Below are 19,346 nucleotides of genomic sequence, written 5' to 3'. Positions count from 1 at the left end.
GAGCTTAATCCACCACGCTGCTCCAATCCTACTACGAGTAACGATCGCTATCAGGTGTACATGATAACAACCGGGACCGACGGCTTAACGTGCTCTCCGAGGCACGCTGGGGAGACCCACAAGGACTGCACATACACCCCGACCACGGCAAACACCTGTATGGCCAATACAAATGTTTGTCATGAGCGGGGATCGAACCCGCAACCGCCAACGCAACAGGTACAATCCATGGCTGTAACCGTTGCGCCAACGCGGCGGCGTATAAAAATATTCATTTATCAATAATTTTTAAACTTCTATATCTTTTGATGTATACAATATTTTAAATTGCTCAATGTGTTAAAAAACTGCTCAAGTTACATTTATAATTGCTCAAGTAGTTTGGAACAGATCCACTTTCCTTAATTTTTAAATAAATATAAATAGTTTAACTTATTAATAGTTTTAACTATATGTAGGAGTTTGAAAATATTGATAAATGAATTTTTTTCAACGACTTTATTGATTTTTAATTAAATAGTTTAAGGTGAGCAATTTAAAAGGACGACGTAGTTGAATTGAGCCATTGAAAATCTATCGATTAGTATTTTGTTTTTATTACTAATATCATTATTTTGCAGGCTGGGGTAGGGTAGGTGCCGCGAGCCGCCAATTTTAACTGACTTCTAAAAATGGAGGAGATTCTCAATTCGATTAAAAACCTTGGAACTTTTGACTGGGTGGACCAATTTCCATGATTTTTGTTTTAATCAAAAGGTGTTGTATGTCGTGTGTTCCGATTTAAATTTGATTGCGAACTAATAAGTAGTTTTTGGGTTATATCTTATAATACGTATTTACGTGACTGTTTTTTCGTTTACCTACGATGTGTTACTTGTCGACGATTATGTTTCGCCAGTCTGTGGGCGCGCAACGCTTGTAGTGTTTGTTGGTCTTTGTAAATTTTGTTGCTTTTGATTGAGAAATTACTAAATAATTTCCGAACTTCGTCTTTTTTTGGTTTTTAAAATATAATACGATACAATTTCTAAACAACACAAATCTTCTTCTGTCGACGACATCGCAATACAGACTGAATAAGCTTCACGTGTGTCACCGACGTCGAGCCGAGTAAGTTTGCAATCTTAAAAACCGCGTAATTTAAGTTCGTACGTCTATCACCTCCCCTTAAATTCAACAAATTCCTTTCTGGTGAGTTATCTGATATGATAAGACCGCCCGTTGCAAGCGATGTAATTTTTTTTCCTTTGAGCTTTCATCATTACAGCCTATACAGTCCACTGCTGGACATAGGCCTCCACAAGTTTACGTCAAAAATAACGTGAACTCATGTGTTTTGCCCATAGTCACCACGCTGGGCAGGCGGGTTGGTGACCGCAGTACTGGCTTTGTCGCACCAAAGACGCTGCTGCCCGTCTTCGGCCTGTGTATTTCAAAGCCAGCAGTTGGTGCTGTGTGGCTACGGCACTAAAGAATTTAGCCACCCCCTCTCTTCCCGTGGGTGTCGTAAGAGGCGACTAAGGGATAACAAGGTTCCACAACCATCTTGGAACTTAAGAAGCCGACCGATGGCGGGATAACCTTTGAGCTTTATTCTTATGTAATTGTTATATGTCACTGTGTGCAATAAAGTTTTTTATTATAATTTTTATTATTATTAAATCTAAATGGGACCACACGACAAGCATCAGCTTTCGAATATAAGAAAAGAATCATCAAACTCAGCACGTCGAGTAAAGAGTAGTATTTTAATTTTGTTTGATTAAATTTTAATATTGATTTTTGTTTTGATTTTAATTTTAAGCTAGATTGCATATTGATTCACTATTATTTGTTTGTTACAATTATTGAAACTAACACAGTTTAAGAAAAAATGTAACTAACAAAAATATGGACTGATGTCAGAAATAAATTATTATCTAATATTATTATTATTATTATTAAAAAGCTATGAGGTAACAGACAGTCAAATTGGGAACCTCCTTCTTTCTTTTTAAATCGGTTAAAAATATATATTTAATCCAAGAAGAGGGTATGACAGTGGTGGACAGAAGTCGTTCATTCGTATAATAACTTATTAAGTAGTAAGAACGTCTCTTTTAGGGTCTGTGGAAAAGCGTGTAGTTGCTAGCACAGCGCCCTCTATCTTTATTTTCGCTTCCAGGTCACGTGGGTATTGTACATACACCAATTGTAAATCCGATAAACTATTCATTTCGAAAGGCACAGCAGGAAATATCATGCTCAAATCTGGAGCAGCCCGTCTGCGGAAGTACCTCAAAAGTACAAGTAGATCACAGCTAAATAATACTGCTCTCAAACTGGTTGTGTTCCTGTGGCAAGGTCGGGGATAGGGTGGGCAACGAGTTTATAACGCTTCCGGTCTTGCAGGCGTCTATAAGCTACGGTTATCGGTGAGCCGTACGCTTGTTTGCCGACCTAGTTGTATCAAAATCAAAATGTTATTTGTGTTCGTCGAGACGTACCGCTGAGGTCCGCGCCGAGGAACTGGCGCTTCTCCTCGGGTGTAATGTCGACAGGGTGCTCGAGGATGCGGTCCATCTCGGACGAGTGCAGCGCCAGCACTGGCGGTGCGGGCACGCTGGGCGCGCTCAGCAGCGGGGCGAACCCGCCCGCCCCCGCCCCGCCCAGCGCCACCCCGCCCGCCCCTGCACTCACTTGTGAGCTCCAGATGGCGTCAGCGAAGAGGTCCCCTGCCGTCGAGCCCGTCGGTAACTGACGACATTCGTACACTTGATAAGATCGTATATCGTAAATAAATATCCACTGTTTTGGTATAGTGGTTCGTGTGTCATGTACGAGCCTAAACACCGGCGCGTTGTAGGTTTTTTTTTATTACCGATTGGGATGGGTATTTGTATTTGTACAAATATTTCTTTCCGTTTTTAATGGAGAGAGCACTTTAAGCCCTCCATCCTGGTTGTTATCATGAATACCCGATAACAATCGTTACCCATAGTATTATGTAGTCATTATAATATCTTCCCTATATTCAACCCGCAGTGGAGCAGCGTGGTGGATTAAACTCTAATTCCTCTCCTACATGAAGAAAGATGCCTATACCTAGCATTGGGATGTCACAGATGAATCGTAAATATCTATAACATACACACAAGGTCGTCTTTTCCTATAATAAGCAACTTAATGCTTGTGTTATAGATAACAGACGACTGATATAGCGATAATAGATTTGTTTGTGTTTTGGTAAGCGTACATACAAATAATACACACATATATACAGCTATTCTGCAACGTCGTAAGAAACGGCACTTATTATTTTGGAGTATGCTTAGTGTCTACTCACACTGTACAATCATGTGAAGTGGGTAGAATATATTTAATAGTTTGAATGTGTGAATTATATTTACTTCAATTACAGATCGAATATTATGCAATTTTTGTAACTAATATTATAAGTTGATTTCCCACAATACTTTATGACACAAAAGAGCAATGTGGATGTTGACATTTAAGCTTTATTTCCTCAAACACTTTTTAATTGCTAAAATTCTAAATTGGGTAAAACGGGTCTTTCTCTCTTTACGATGTATGTATACTATACGATTAGTGCGACGTTACTCGTCTTTAGGTTTATAATTCTCGCTCCAATACTATAAATCGTAATTATCGTGACTGTCTAATGAAAATCAATATTAAATATCAATTTGGTTCATACTGACCTAAGAGCGTCCAATCTATGTTTGTATTTCGAAATACCTTAGTTTATAGTAGATTGAGGTATCACAAAAAAAAAAATTAAAAGTATGTACAATCGAAAACTTTTTGTATAATTTTGTATAATTTATAGAAAAATACTTACTTTCACAGAATACGGCGGTGGCTCCTTCATGATTTCATCCTGCGTATTTTTAAAATTACCATTGCGCTGCAAAAAAAGGTTTTTCTTTTTTAAACAAAGCTTTTTAGATTATGGTTAGCTTATAATTTAAATCCGTTTATCAGAATAAATGGACTAACCGAAACAGGTAATTGTATACACACATACATACACGGTGTGCAACACGCAATATTCTGGAATGTTGGGAACTCAAAATTACCTCAGGTCGTCACAATAATACGGGATATTATCAAATCTGGTTAAATGTCCCATTTACATATAAATTCAAATTAAAATATTTAGAAGAAGTATAAGGAAGTCGATAAGAAATAAGTAAAAAACAAATAATAAAGATGGGTAAACTTACATTTATGAAGTCTATGGTCGCGGGTATTTCATAGAAGCTCCTGTCAGAGCTACCTGTAAATAGAAACAAGTTACACCGCTATTGTATTACGGCAATAATTAGAAAAAAAGCGCGTGCCTCCACGCCTCTACTAGCTTGTTTAGAACTTAATGATCAACCGTACAACGATAATAAGTTCGATTAGTTGATTTGGTTCTTGCAGATAATCAGAGATGGCACTGATTCATTATTTTATTATGTTATATATATATTCATTATTTTATTGTGTAGTATGAAACTAATAATATTTATTGTAAATAATTAAAGAATTATTCAGCCTTCATATTCAATAGGCTTTTTAGTTAATAGTTTCCGGATATAATAAAAAAAAAAATAGCTTATTTCAAGTGGTTCTCGTGTTATTTTGCTACCATCCGTACATCCAAAATGTTAATGTCCAACATAATTTAAATAATAGTTTAATCGATTCTTTTCACTATAATAGTATTCAAAAAAGACTTCAAATGATATTTAGTTTATAGTTTGATGTGTATTCTGTTTCATCATCATCATCATCATTTCAGCCTATTGCAGTCTACTGCTGGACACAGGTCTCCACAAGTTCGCGCCAAAAATGCATGAACTCATGTGTGTTGTCCATAGTCACCACGCTGGGCAGGCGGGTTGGTGACCCCAAGGCTGGCTTTGTCGCACCGAAGACGCCGCTGCTCGTCTTTGGCCTGTGTATTTTAAAGCCAGTAGTTGGGATGGTTATCCCACCATCAGTCGGCTTTTTAAGTTCCAAGGTGGTAGTGAAACTGTGTTATCCCTTAGTCGCCTCTTACGACACCCACGAGAAGAAAGGGGGTGGCTATATTCTTTAATGCCGTAACCACGCAGCAGTATTCTGTTTAAAAGTGTGTAATTTTTAGCATATTAATGCGCCTCATCGGAGGCGTGCAATAGACAATTTAACGCGGATAAAATGTATGTACAAAAAATATTGAATACATTGATAAATAATATGTACGAAATGCAAAAGTTTGTGTGTCTGTATATATATGTATGTGTATATATATATATATATATATATTTATTTATATAAATATATACATCCAGATACATTTTTGGCGTCAAGCACGAACTGCGTTATTACGACGTCCCTCAGTTATGCTTACATTTTATATGTTTTTTCTGCGAATGTTGCTTATTTTTTTCATTTTAAATTCCGTGGGTTATATCAATTTCTTTAAAGTTCTTTTTTGAGAATATTCTGCTTACAGTTGTGCCCAACCATTTATGAACCCCTTTCATGATACTTATGTTATTGCTTCCTCCATATATCCATATAACCTCACTTAATGCACCGATTATTTAGCGTCCTATATAAGTAATGATAAAATGAATGAGAAGTAAGCTGAAATGCGACGTTGCCAGTTTTCTAGTAGGTGTGATCATCTATCGTTAACTTAAGAAATAATTCTATAACCCTCGTTGAAATTTTAACATGTAACGGTCATAGGAACACCTCCAATTTTTCATCTTATAGTAGCTCTCTTAATAAGCTGTAACATATATTTTATTTAGGCTTTTAACATTTTAATTATTGACGACGTAGCACATCATCAGAATAATAATATAATAAATAATTATTTATCGTTGTGTCCATTTGTTATAAGTATTCTTTGACTCAAAGAATAATAATAAATAATGTTCCCTTATCTTGCCACGGATACTTTCTGTACATTGAAGATATTTAAAAAAAGTGATACGGTCTATGAATACAGGTTACTGAATCGAACATTTTTTTTATATGTTTGTATGTGTCGTTGTGTCTTCATCACGCCAAAACAGCTAAACGGATTTCAAGTAATTTTAGAACATGGGTAACTGGGTATCCAAGAATACGAGGATATTATTTTTTCTTCTTCGCTGACGAATCTTATAGGTTAATTAAGTTTTATAGCCACAAATAGTTGTGTCACCTGCTTTTACAAACAACATATTATTATCATTTTCAATATAAAAATGTCTCATGGCTAAAATATTTTTTATACAGACTAAATAGTCTAACTATTTAACTCTATTTCACTAGAATGATTTACCTAAGTCGTCGTCTGGCAAATTTAAACGTCGTCAAACAATATTTACTTATAAAATATAAAGTATATATTTTAAGTAGGTTTCTAATTTTTTTTAAGTGGATAACAATAGTTTATTAAACATTATACATATTTACAATTCACAACTTAAGAACTAAATATTTACAGATAGTTTTGGTATAAATCATGTCCGCGTGGAATCGTGGCAAGAATGCTGACAGCATTTTCTCGTTGAATCGATATGCCGATTCTCTGGGCAAAAAAATGCACCAGCCCTCTTGTCACCAGTGGAGGCAATAAGGCGAGGAGTTATCTCATTTAAAAAAAAATTTAGCACTGCTACTTCAAGGTCCAAGTGTTTCGACTGCAAATGGCACAAAGATGTAATTTGAAATTAATGACGAATACTTGTGCCGTTTAGTCGTTTCAGCTTTTTCCGCTGTGGCTCCCGCTTTTAAGGCTGTTTCCCTGACATGAGAAGGAGCAAGTGTGTCAACGCAGGTTGCGTCCCACAAAAGCGCCCGTCCCCTTTCCCAGGGAACCAACGTCAATCCATCAGGTCTCTTGCCATCATTGCGACTAATTCCAGTAGGCTCGATAAGAGCAGGAACGTTGATGGTGGCAAGAGCTTTTTTATGGTATCGTTTAGGGAACCGTGGCGGGAAAACCTACCTGAACTCTTGTTACAGGAAAGCCCGTGTAGTCCGAAAGAATCGACCTCTTTTCCGCACGGAGATCTGTGTTCAAAGCACAGTGGAGCTCCCAACCGGAGACCGAGAGCAATTCTAAAACTTTCATTGTCTAAAAGTGTCCCAAAGTTTTTTGACGGCATTGCGTGTAGCCTGGATTGGGTCAAAAGCCAGAACAGCTGCAAAAAAAACTTCGTATCCTTAATAACAGTATGCGTCAAACTAACGTCCGTATATGTGTTACGTATTGCGTAGCCCTTACCTTATATACGGACGTCGTAAACCTGTATACCTACTATTCGAACCACTACATATTCGACGTCCATGACCAAACCGTCACTAAACAAAAAACACAAATTTTCAGTAGGGGCGCTCAGTAACCAAATAAAAAATCATTGAAAAAATGTATTAAATGTAACAGAACCTTTGTTTTTTCAAATTCAAAGACTGTTACCCAGCCTGGCTTCCATGTGCATGCAAAAAAAGTATAGATAATGTATATTAACTTATAGAAATATTTTTATTTTTATGACAAAATAGTGTCACTTTTCCGTTTAATATGTAAATTCAATTCGTAAATTCGTTAAAGCCTCACTTTTTCCTTTTAAGTGTACTTTTATTTTATTTTACTACTTAAGCAGTATATTGCAACCGAGCGTCAAATAAACAGCGACACGTGCGTAGCAACTTCGGCAAACTGTTTTTAAATAATTTGTTTTGACTTAATTGAATATTTCAAAACCTTCAAATACAGTCAGTTTGGCAACGTCGCAATAGGACGTCAAATAATCGGTTGTATCGGAAGAGTTTTAGCAGAGTATACGCTCTGTCGATATACGCGCTAGACTAGCGCTGCACCGTTGGTGCGGAATTTCGCGGAAGTTTTAGTTATACAAATGCAAATGTCTCAACGATTTTTTGGCTTCCGGCGATTTTTGTTGTACAGGTAGCTAGAGCCAAAAGGACTAATGGGACATCGATTAAAAAAGTGGCGTCCGATATGCGGACGTCTAAAGGAGGTGGACGCCAGTTTAGATGCATTTCGGCCCATGTGGGACGCCTAATTATTAGCAGGATGTATATATATATATATATATATATATATATATATATATATATATATATATATATATATATATATATATATATATATATATTGGTTGCAGTCAGAACTCTTAACCAGTCAAAAGTACTATTGACTAGCGAAATCAGTCAAAAGTACTTTTGACTGGACAAGTTGGTCAAAAGTGGTTATGACTGAAAATTATTGGTTATTAGTACTTTTGACTGCAAATTCACGGTTAAAAATAGTTTTGACTGACGCTCTCCGTCAAATGTATTTTAAACTGCAAAAAAGCGTCAGTCAAAAGCACTATTAACTCGTTAGATGTGAATAAATTTAGTCAAATGATCCTGATAAACCATAATAAATTTATGCCCACGATCTTCTTGGGACTGCATGTCAATCAGATCGACTTGGCAGCGGCTGTTCATTTCAGTGTGCAGGATCGGTTTCTAAGCCTGACTCATCCTTCGCAAAAATATTTGACAGGTTCTGTGTTTGTAACTAATTTTTTTATATCACAAACTTCAATGTGTTAAAGCGCTGTAGTCTACTGTACTGTAATGGTGTTTCCTTTTCATTAAATTTCGCGTCTTCCACATCCATTGCAAACTTTTTAAATATTTCTTTTGTCATCACATTGAAATGACTATCTTTCATATCTTCCATCGCTAAAATTCTCTGCAAAAAGCCTTCTTTCTTTTCGTAGTCACTCATTTTTGTTCTAATATCAGCACGTTGTCCACTAATAATGAGTAATATAAAAAAAAGTTTATATGTGCGTTTGTCGTTATTTTTATCGACCACCTTAACTTTTTAAGAGTTTTGACTGATACAACCAGTCAAAACCACTTTTGACGGAACCATTTAGTCAAAAGTACTTTTAACCAGCTCCATTGGGCAAAAGTACTTTTAACTGTTATTTTAGTCAAAAGTATTATTGACTAAAGCAAACGGTCAAAAGTACTTCTGACTGATTTTGCTAGTCAGTAGTGCTTTTGACTGGTTAAGAGTTTTGACTGCAACATATATATATCTTGCTTGCAAGAGTTACTTGGAGCGTCACTGTTCAGCGTTACTATTTCACACGATTTCGTTCCCAATTTTATGTCTTATCAAGGGTCCTTACATCGGGGTAACCTCCATAAATTAATTTAAAAAAATCGTCATTCGTAATAAAAGCAAATAAAACAAATTCACAAATTCCTACTACTATTTCATTGCTTGGCAAATAGGGCTTCTCGAAAAGGATTCATTAATAGAAAACGATATGATGGTATATGAATTTAGTTATCAGTAAATAGCAAATTAACGTTTTAAGTTTTAAAGACGAGAAAAAAGCCACCAATCACCACACCACCCACATACGCTTTATCCGATGAAATAAATTTTAGGTAACATTTTATTGATTACATAGTTACATTTGAAGGAACATTCTCACAGCGGTCAGACTGTTGTGTATTATAAACGAGTCACATACCAGAAATACTGTCCAGCGAAGAGTACGACGAATTATTCTTCCGCTTCTTGCTTTGGCTGTAGTCGGCCTTTTACAAAAACAACAATCAATTAAAAAAATTGCTACAACTTAATATTACAAACTTAGGTAATGTTCCCAGTGGTATCCAGCAACCTTAACTCAGTCACAATACTCAGTGCACACTAAATCTTAGTTCTCGGTAGACATCACTTTCCTATTATGTCATCCATTTTATTAAATACTACCTGTTCTCCGCGGTTTTACCCGCGTTAATTTGAACACTATATATTCCTATAATTCAACCCATCACGAATTTTTCAACTCGAACCAGTAGTTTCTTACCTTTGTGCGTTCGAAAAACTCTTCAGCTTTATGATATTAGTATAGATTGCAATGAATAAATTAAAGTACATAGGTAGTACCTTGTAGATGAACTCGCGTGGTTCGCTAGTTCGACCATCGCTAGGCCTCACCAGCTCTACAAACACCTTCACGTCGGACGTTATCTGCCCGTTGCGGTACTGCGGGGTCCTGTTGGAATTTTAAATTATTATCAATTGATCCGTTGAGCAATTTCATTGAGGTAGTGGTTGGTATTGTAAACTTCGATTGAATCTCCGATAAAATATCCTTTCTGAGGTAGGCCATAGCAGTATATCCTGCTCACTGGAACTCAAGTCGTGTCGTGTTCCTGTGGTATGGTGGCCAGAGCTCATGAAACGGGTTGGAGGGTTAGGTTTGGCAAGGCGCTTGCGATGCTTCTGGTGTTGGTGGACCAACAGTAAAGAATATAGCCACTCCCTCTCTTCCCGTGGGTGTCGTAAGAGGCGACTAAGGGGTAACACAGTTCCACTACCACCTAGGAAGTTATAAAGCCGATCAATGGCGGGATAACCATCCAATACTGCTTTGAAATACACAAGCGTAAGACGGGCAGCAGCGACTTCGGTGCGACAAAGCCAGCCCTGCGGTCACCAACCCGCCTGCCTAGCGTGGTGACTATGGACAACACACACGAGTTCACGCCATTTGTGGCGCGAACTTGTAGAGACCTATTTCCAGTAGTGGACTGCGATAGGCTGAAGAAGAAGAAGTGATGTGACGCTTATTTGCAGACTTTGTAATTTAAGTTGTATTCGCAAACAAGAATAAATTTTAAAAAATATTTGCGGTCAAAATGAAAATGTAGGGGTGTGCGATTCTTATGTTCTCGAGTGTATTTTTATTCTAAATTTTTAATTTTTATTTTCATGTACACAATATACACAATATGTAAAATTGTTTTCAGCTATTAAATTTAGATATATTTTGTGTGGCCACAGACGCAAACTCAATAAGCAATAAGCAAACTTACAACAGCATAGGGCCAAAAATAAATTACATTCAAAGAAATAATTCACGCAAGAACAAGTCATAAACTGGTATTGTAGCATTCTACTGGTGATAGAATTGTTTAAAAAGTTTTTGTATTTATACATTGTGTGCAGTATACAAATAAAGAAAAAATTGAATCTTGCCTCTTTAAAATATTAGATAAACTATACTCTGTAACTGTAATCTATACTACACATAGATAAATAAATTAATTAATTAAACAACAGTTGTTTTAAAAGTCAACAAATACTAACTTACCTAAATACTATGCCGTATTGATGGTGGACGTCGCTTTGCAAAAACGTACCCATAGATTCCCACACGCGAACACCGTTTTCGTCCAGTTCGAAAAATCTTATCTTAATATTTTCTGAAAAAAAAAAAAAATACAGAAATTGCGAACATCTCGTTTTTTTTTTGGATTTTCGATACGTTTATGTTCTTTAAATTAAGACTATAACAATTATTTTCTTCAATTAAGTATTAATGTTTCAAATAAATACACGATTATTGTAATATAGAAAAAAACAAGTAAAGAAATATTATATAGCATGTACTTATACTGTCTATTCTAAAATAAATCATTATATTAACTAAATAAAATTATAATGAATTTAGCAGCGCAGCACTTTGCTTTCGAATGATTAGTATAATGGTAGAAAACAGCTTAATTTAATTTTTCATTTTGATGTATCGGTACAAGTAGTCGCCTTAAAAGTCATGGGTTCAACTCCCGCTCAAGGCAAATATTTGTTTCTGGTTTGGATGTCTGTCGTAATGGGCCTCCGACATCTAGGAAAACGCATAGAGCCCTTAGTACCTGTTCTGTCAAACACATCTGGTATTTATCAATATGTTTATGGTAAATAACTTATCCCCAAATTCTGTAGTAGCGGTTGATTAAATTGCTAACTCCGCCTATATGAAGAGGAGTCATATGCCTAGCAGTAAGCCATTTGAAGGCTTATTCGGTTCACTTAACTTTATAGTACAGTAGCGTACAAAAGGAACGAACAGAAAAAAGAAAATTGAAAACTTACTTTTGTTAACTTTTTCGACGAATATAAAAACATCATCCCCTCCCTTCGGTCTACCGTAGCATCGGCTGATGCGGCATATTTTTAAGTCGTTCGTCGCAGCGCTCTCTAAAATAAACATTTTTTTTTTATTAAAAAATTGTATCGTTGCATAATGGTCTACACTGTGTTGGATTCCTATGTAACAAATTAAAAATAAAATGTCTTTATGTGAAACAACATATCACAATACAATTTGTGACTGCATCGAAAGATATTCAGGTAAAATATTTAAAATCACGTAAAAAATTTATAATTATATAATAATCTAATTTATAATACAGCTTTTAAATATATTTCAACACAAAAAATCGCAATAAATATAATACGGACATCATAAAAATAAACATAATATCCGCTTTCGATTAGACACAAATAAATTAAAATTATTTACATAAAACCTTTAAAGATTAAAAGATCAAATGTATACTTAAGTTTTAAAACTTACTCATGTTATGAATGGGTTCTGAAAACACCGGTGGACAGATTTCCTTTTCTGTTACCAAATCGTGAGCGGTAAACTTGAGCCGGACGATATTTAAATTGATACTCTTTGCTTCTTTCTCGCATTGGGCACGAAGCTAAAATAATAAATGTACAATTAACGTACCGCAACCCTTACAGAAGAACATCTCGATGCTAATTGAACATATGCCAGTCATTTAAAAATATTTAATAGTTATGGTGACGCAGGACCAGCGTAGTTGGGCATACGGAACGTACTGATTAGTGATTACGCAGTATTGTTCACACTCTATTAAAGACCACCGTTTAAAAATTCTCTGTTTACTAAAAAAGGTTTTGGTGACCTTTTGTTCTTACAGTAAATCCTTTACATCCAAAATATCTTTTTTGAGAAAATGATAAAAGCTAGCGTTTTTTCTCTCGTTCTAAGTTAATATATAATAGTATGTTATTTATCACTTATCTACTTTTTAAGTCTTTAGCCGACTTCAAAAAAGGAGGAGTTCTTAATTCGACTGTATTATTTATGTGTTACCGCGTAACTTTTTACTTGGTGTACCTGGATTTTGTAATCTCTAAAAATGCATATTAACTTGAGATTTTTTCATAGATTAATAGTCGTTTTTTAACCGACTTCCAAAAAAGGAGGAGGTTCTCAATTCGACTGTTTTTTTTTTTATGTATGTTACTTCAGAACTTTTGACTGAGTGGAGCGATTTCGACAAATTTTCTTTTGATCGAAAGGTGGTGTGTGTCATTTGATCTCATTTAAATTTATTTGAGATCTAACAATTACTTTTCGAGTTATATCTAATAATGCGTTTTTGATGCGCTTTTTTCATCGACCTACGTTGTATTATACCGCGTAACTTTCTACTGGATGTACCGTTTTTGATAATTCTTTTTTGTTAGAAAGGGAATATCTCTAGTTTGGTACCATGATAAGGAAACCAGGATCTGATGATGGGATCCCAGAGAAATCGAGGGAAACTCTCGAAAATCCGCAATAACTTTTTACTGGGTGTACCGATGTTGATAATTTTTAATTTAATCGAAAGCTGATGTTTATCATGTGGTCACATATAAATTTTATCGAGATCTGATAACTACTTTTTTAATAATCTTTGATAACGCGTAGTTACTTGACTATTTTTTCGTCGATCTACGTTGTAATACTCGTCGATGTAATTGAAGTCGGTTTTTTTCGTTTGCGAGTAAACACAATTATTCTCGTTTGCGAACAAATACAATTATTAAGCGTACCTTGACTAGAAGATTTACTCAATAGTTCAAGCGATGCAATATTTAACAAAATTAAAAAGGTCTTTAACTTTACGTAATATAATTTATAATCGTTATAATATGATTCTTGGAATGATAGAGAAATATTAGTTACGTTGAAAAGTAAGAATTGACCTCTAGGCAAAATGTGACTGCCCATTGTATTTTTAGTTGTCACTCCTTTAAATTAATTGTAGGTACTATTTCAGATTTTATATATTATATAGGTAGGCTTTTATACGTGAAAAAAAACAAAAAAGGTCACTGAAAATACCGAATTAAGTATATTAAATACATTTAAATATGATTGTTGTTAATGTATACCATTAAAGAAAATGTGACTGTAATAAAAATTGTTTACATGTAAAAAGTAAGTTTTCGATGTCACTGTACTTATAAAGATCAAATTACACAATATTTTTTGTTTCTTAAATTTTTTTCTAAATTAAGCTAACTGCTTATGCAAAAAAATTCAAGTTTGAATAATATTTCCTAGAAGTGCAGATACTTATTAGCGGTTTCTATTCGACTGATAATGCTGTTTAGCTTTTATCAGCCACGACCACAATAAAAAAAAAAAAGGTCGTTATATCTTCCGGTCGTGCTGTCAATATAAACTTGAAACGTCAAGGCCAAACACGAGTGTTAATACTTATAAATCACTTTTAAGAACTATGTGTAAAGCTACCTGAAACTAAACAGCAAAACTTCTTAGAGCCATACTTTTTTTTCGTGAATGTGTCGATTTTTTTTTTAAATTCTTCTTTATAAAAACTTTGCCATGATAATAACACACACCAAACAAAAATTTACTCAATTCGGAGTTATCCGCGTAGCCCGAATCCGTTATATGTCTAAATGTATGAACGTATTCATTATAATCTAATACTATTAAACTAGCAATTCTTGTATATATATACACACACAATGAAGAAATGGCTACAATATCGTTAGAATACGAAGGTAAATTTCGCACTTGTCATTAGCTCAGGTGGAAAATCGGCCGGTCGCGATCGACCGAAAAGACCTTGGTTCAAATCCTCAAATTTCCAGTTCGATTACTATATTTAGTCGTTTTTTAACCGACTTCCAAAAAAAGAGGAGGTTACTCAATTCGACCGTATATATATATATTTTTTTTATGTTTGTTCGGGGATAACTCCGTCGTTTATGAACCGATTTTGATAATTCTTTTTTTTTTATAAAGGAGATATCCCTAGTTTGGTAGCATTATAAGGAAACCATGATCTGATTATAACTTTTGGAATAATCTTTGATAATGCGTATTTGCTTGACTATTTTTTCGTCTACCTACGTTGTATTACTTGTCGATATAATTGAAGTCGGTTTTTCTTCGTTTGCCTGCAAACACAATTATTTAAATAGCCAGTTCTTATTTTTTTATTATGTTGGTAAAATCAAAAAATATTATTCATATTTTATCATTATTATTTTTTAAATTATTTATTAAATTTGATTTTTTTATATTTCTTCATATTTTTTTATTATTGTCGGTAAAAAAACATATTATTCATATTTTATAAATATGCTATCCGTATTTAAATATGATTTCCAAAAACACGATTTCTTAAAAATACCGAGCTAAGCTCGGTCACCCAGGTACTTTATATATAATACGAATATTTGTTTAGATAAGAGAGATATTAATGCAATTAACAAAACATTAAAAGTCCCAGTAGTAATCCCAAGTACTTTGTCCAAGATTAAATATAAAATATTCTATGACATTCAGAAGTAATGTAGCTTTCAGCTAGTGAAAAAATTTTAATACTGGTTCAGCAGTTTCAGAGAATGCTCCTACAAGAAACTCACAAGCTTTAGAGAATATATTAGACGTTTTATGTGTGATTACTACAAAGACAAGAACCAGGAGAACTTGATTTACGAACTGTTCCACAACGTCGACGGTCGCGGGATCGGTTCCTGTTCGTAGCAAATATTTGCATGCATATAATTGTTTATATCATAGGTCCGGGTGTATGTTATTGTAAGCCTCTTCAGCGTTTATTAAACGCTAAAATATGTGGTAGCATACGATAATTTGGAAGAAGGTAACCCAAACCTACCTTGTTTTCATTGTATGGTGAATTAGGTGCAGTTACATATTTTTTATATAATATGGAAGCGATATCTTTTTTCGCCGTTTGTATTATACCCATACCGCTGAACCTGTTGGAAAAATTAAAGTTTTTATAGCTTGTCGTTAATACCTTTTCAAAAAAATTTTATTCCACTTCTGTTCTTAACACATTTTATTAGCACGATATTAAAATAATATTTTCAAAATCCGCCCGAAGGAAAGATTATTTTTACGATTATGCATTTTGTTACATGCTTATTAATTAAGCATTAAAAATATGATCAAGTAGAACAAATGAGCTCTTTTTATAAATTGAAACAGTCGATGTTTGTTTGAATATGCTACACAAGAAATTAAATTGAAAAATATGTTTATATGTTTTTTACTTTCATTGGGAGAGGAAAGAGTTTTTAAAAAACATTAAAAAATGTATTTAAGTTACATAGACACGTATTATATACATACGTACCGTTTGTAGTGGAAAAGCCATTATATCAGGGAGGGATCAATTTCAAACACGTGAGCAAAACGAATAGTTTTTTTAAATATAGAAAACCTGACTTTAATCTAAATACATAAAATGTAACAACATACGCCACTCTGTAACTTCCGTGGTGCGGTAGGATACTGCTCACGTCTCGATCTAGGTCATCTTCAAGTAATTTATGTGGGTGCTCTTCGGAGCTATCGTGACGAGCCAATGTACATCTTATGAGAGCTTTGCCAGAAAAATTTTTCAACTAAAAAAAACGAATAAAATACATTTTTATCGTGTGTTGCTTAATAGCATTGCATAGAATGTAGTTATAATATATAATAATTAATAAAATAATTTTTATTTTATTTTATTGTTAATAATAAAATTGAAAAATTTAAATGAAAGTATATTGAAATTAACAGATTATTAGGGGTCATCCATAAATTATGTCACACGTTAAGGGGGTCCACGAAGTGTGACTTTGAGTGACAGGGGGTGAGGAGGGGTCCAAAATTTCGTGATATCACATTTCAGAATATAATATAAATGTATAATTGTTCGTATTAAAATAATTTTATTTTTTATACCTGTTTGATTGATTGAAATTAAAGTTATGTTGCTACTACTACACATTACAAACTATCTTTTACACATTACGAGTATACTCGCCATGACAAAAGTATCTGGCTTCTCCATGATGAATATAATCGTCAAATTTAAATAGGTTTAGATAGTAATAATAAAAAAAAATTGTTCGGAACTGCTGTCGCAATAAAACATGAGGTAGGAGGAATGTCACGTGATGGCAGAGAGACGGGAGTGGGATGGATTTATCAAAAAAACTCCATATATCATCCGCTTCATATATCATCGTTTGTATATAAATCAAAATCAAAATCAAAAACAGCTTTATTCAAATAGGCCTCAAGAGCACCTTCGAATCGTCATTTTACAAATTAAAACTTTAAAAATAAATTATTATTTTTGTAAAAGTAAAGCTACCACCGATTCGGAATGTAGATTCTGCAGTGAATACTCGGCAAGAAACTCCGCAGTTACTCTTTTGAAAAATAATATATAAACTGTGTTTTAGTACAAAACTAGCGACCCGCTCCGGCTTCGCACGGGTATAAAATATAATTATAGCCTATGTCATTCACTGAAAAAATGATTAAAATCGATCCAGTAGTTTTGATTTATTCATTACTGCCCGTGGCCCGCACGCGTTAACTTAGAGTAAAAGCCGGCCGGAACCGCCGCAAACGCTACGTACCGCGATTTTTAAATCTGTAATATCTTCGAAAATATTCATTTAAATCATATGCTGTAAGACGACCATCGACGATGCATCCAGACAACCCAATTAATAGAAATAAGTTTATTTCTATTAACTATCAAATAAAACAAAAATCTTAGAAATATCTTTTTTTTTAAATTGGTTATGTCTACAGTAACTAAATATTTTACCTCAACAGCTGGATGAGTTTTAGGCTTATTTGTCGTGGACGACTTGCCTTGAAGTGATCCATGTGTTCCAAGCATTTCACTTCTATACCTAAATCTAAAGTAGTTGTGAGGTTGCTCCACAATGCGCAGTTCAGGTCGCCTGCCTGTAACAAAAATTGATAATAGTTATTATAGTTTTAATTATGTTGTTACAAAATTAATCAAGAAATTAATTATTGCAAAAACTAGTCGGTCCATCCTGACTGAATAACTAAATGATTCGCCAGTGCCTATCCAAAAGACGTAACTGAAAACAAAACACGAAATTTGAAAAATGTAACCATTCAGACAGGTAAAAAATCAACTATGAAAATTTTACTCTTAGATCAGTTTTTTGAAAAGCTATGTCTTTAAAGTTTCTTATTGTATATACATATTACTATTTCTGATTAGAAATAAATACATTTTGGATATATTGCAGCCCTAAAGGAGTTAAATGGAGAAAACAAGTTTATATGATATTAATTTTTGAGATCCAGGTTATAAATAATGATAAGGGGTCGTCCATTAATCACGTAATTTTTAAAAATTTTTGGACCCCCTACCCCCTTGGTGATATTTGGTGAGGTTATAAACTGCCCCCTTCCCATGCGAAGATCACGTGTAATTTTTTCTGCTAAGAAATTGTAATTCTCAGAATATTTTATTTAAATACACAAGCATTGTGATACAAATTTCTAGACAGTCATTAATGTTTTTGGTTGTTTTTTTTTTCTTCGCTTCGCACGCAAGGGCGGAAGGGCTGCACTTCCCACAGCGCCAGAGCCAAGCGTTATTCTTAGGTTAATTTTTTTCGATTTACAAATTGAACCTCAAAACTTCAACCACGATATCTCTGTAACAACGGGGTTTACACGAAAATAGTTGTCCGGGGGGGGGGGGGGGGAGAAAAACCCACACTCCCTCCCACACCCCCTTTCCCCCCAACCCCATAAATTTCCTGCCGCCGATGTACATTATTACCAAACCAAGTAATAACACTACATTTTATAAAATAAAAACACAGTAAAGTAAGTAATAAATAGCAAGTGTGACAATTACAAAAAAATAAAAAGATGAGTAGGTATGTATTTTAGGTGTGAATTTTAGGTATTTATATAGAAAAATTTCTATTTTCAATAACATTATTAAAGTTAATAAAAAGTGAACAAAAGTTTATTTAACACACTTTTTCAACTTATAAAATATTTTTATTGTTAACAAAGGTTTTCCTCATTATCAGATACTTTATACCTTTGTGTATAAACGCGTCGTCTGCGCAAGATAACTCTGAAATATTATTTGCAAGCTGGGGCACTTGCTGTGAAGGCGAACTGTATGGCGATTCCATTTGAGAATATGGAGAATTGGATTCACTCATAGTATCACTGGTAGACATCTTACAAAAAGTTATTTTGCAACTTGATCACTAAGATTATATGTAGTTCGTTAATGTCAACACTGAGATTTGAAAATATATTTTTCTTTGTTACGTTCTAGCGGAGGCACTTTTAAGGGGCACTTTAAAAATTGCATCAGGTACTTGC

General features: G+C 34.3%; 1 protein-coding gene across 1 annotated transcript in view; it reads right to left on the bottom strand.

The window, feature by feature from the left end:
- Window positions 1–19,245, bottom strand: part of LOC123655138 (nuclear factor NF-kappa-B p110 subunit) — a 32,620-nt gene extending 13,375 nt beyond the window's left edge. Inside the window, exons 1-12 of the mRNA XM_045590974.1 lie at window positions 19,054–19,245; window positions 17,782–17,924; window positions 16,431–16,576; window positions 15,823–15,925; window positions 12,438–12,570; window positions 11,954–12,058; window positions 11,172–11,283; window positions 9,962–10,070; window positions 9,540–9,606; window positions 4,227–4,279; window positions 3,842–3,907; window positions 2,487–2,736 (exon numbers count right to left, since the gene is read on the bottom strand). Of these exons, the coding sequence (XP_045446930.1) occupies window positions 2,487–2,736; window positions 3,842–3,907; window positions 4,227–4,279; window positions 9,540–9,606; window positions 9,962–10,070; window positions 11,172–11,283; window positions 11,954–12,058; window positions 12,438–12,570; window positions 15,823–15,925; window positions 16,431–16,576; window positions 17,782–17,924; window positions 19,054–19,198 (1,432 nt within the window). The 5' untranslated portion in view covers window positions 19,199–19,245. The remainder of the gene's footprint in view (window positions 1–2,486; window positions 2,737–3,841; window positions 3,908–4,226; window positions 4,280–9,539; window positions 9,607–9,961; window positions 10,071–11,171; window positions 11,284–11,953; window positions 12,059–12,437; window positions 12,571–15,822; window positions 15,926–16,430; window positions 16,577–17,781; window positions 17,925–19,053) is intronic.
- Between the last annotated feature and the right edge of the window lie 101 nt (window positions 19,246–19,346).

The sequence above is a fragment of the Melitaea cinxia genome, chromosome 7 (genome assembly GCF_905220565.1).
Source record: "Melitaea cinxia chromosome 7, ilMelCinx1.1, whole genome shotgun sequence".
NCBI classification, from domain to species: Eukaryota; Metazoa; Arthropoda; class Insecta; order Lepidoptera; family Nymphalidae; genus Melitaea; species Melitaea cinxia.
Note: the sequence above shows the minus strand (reverse complement) of the source record. Positions and strands in the feature narration are given on the sequence as shown.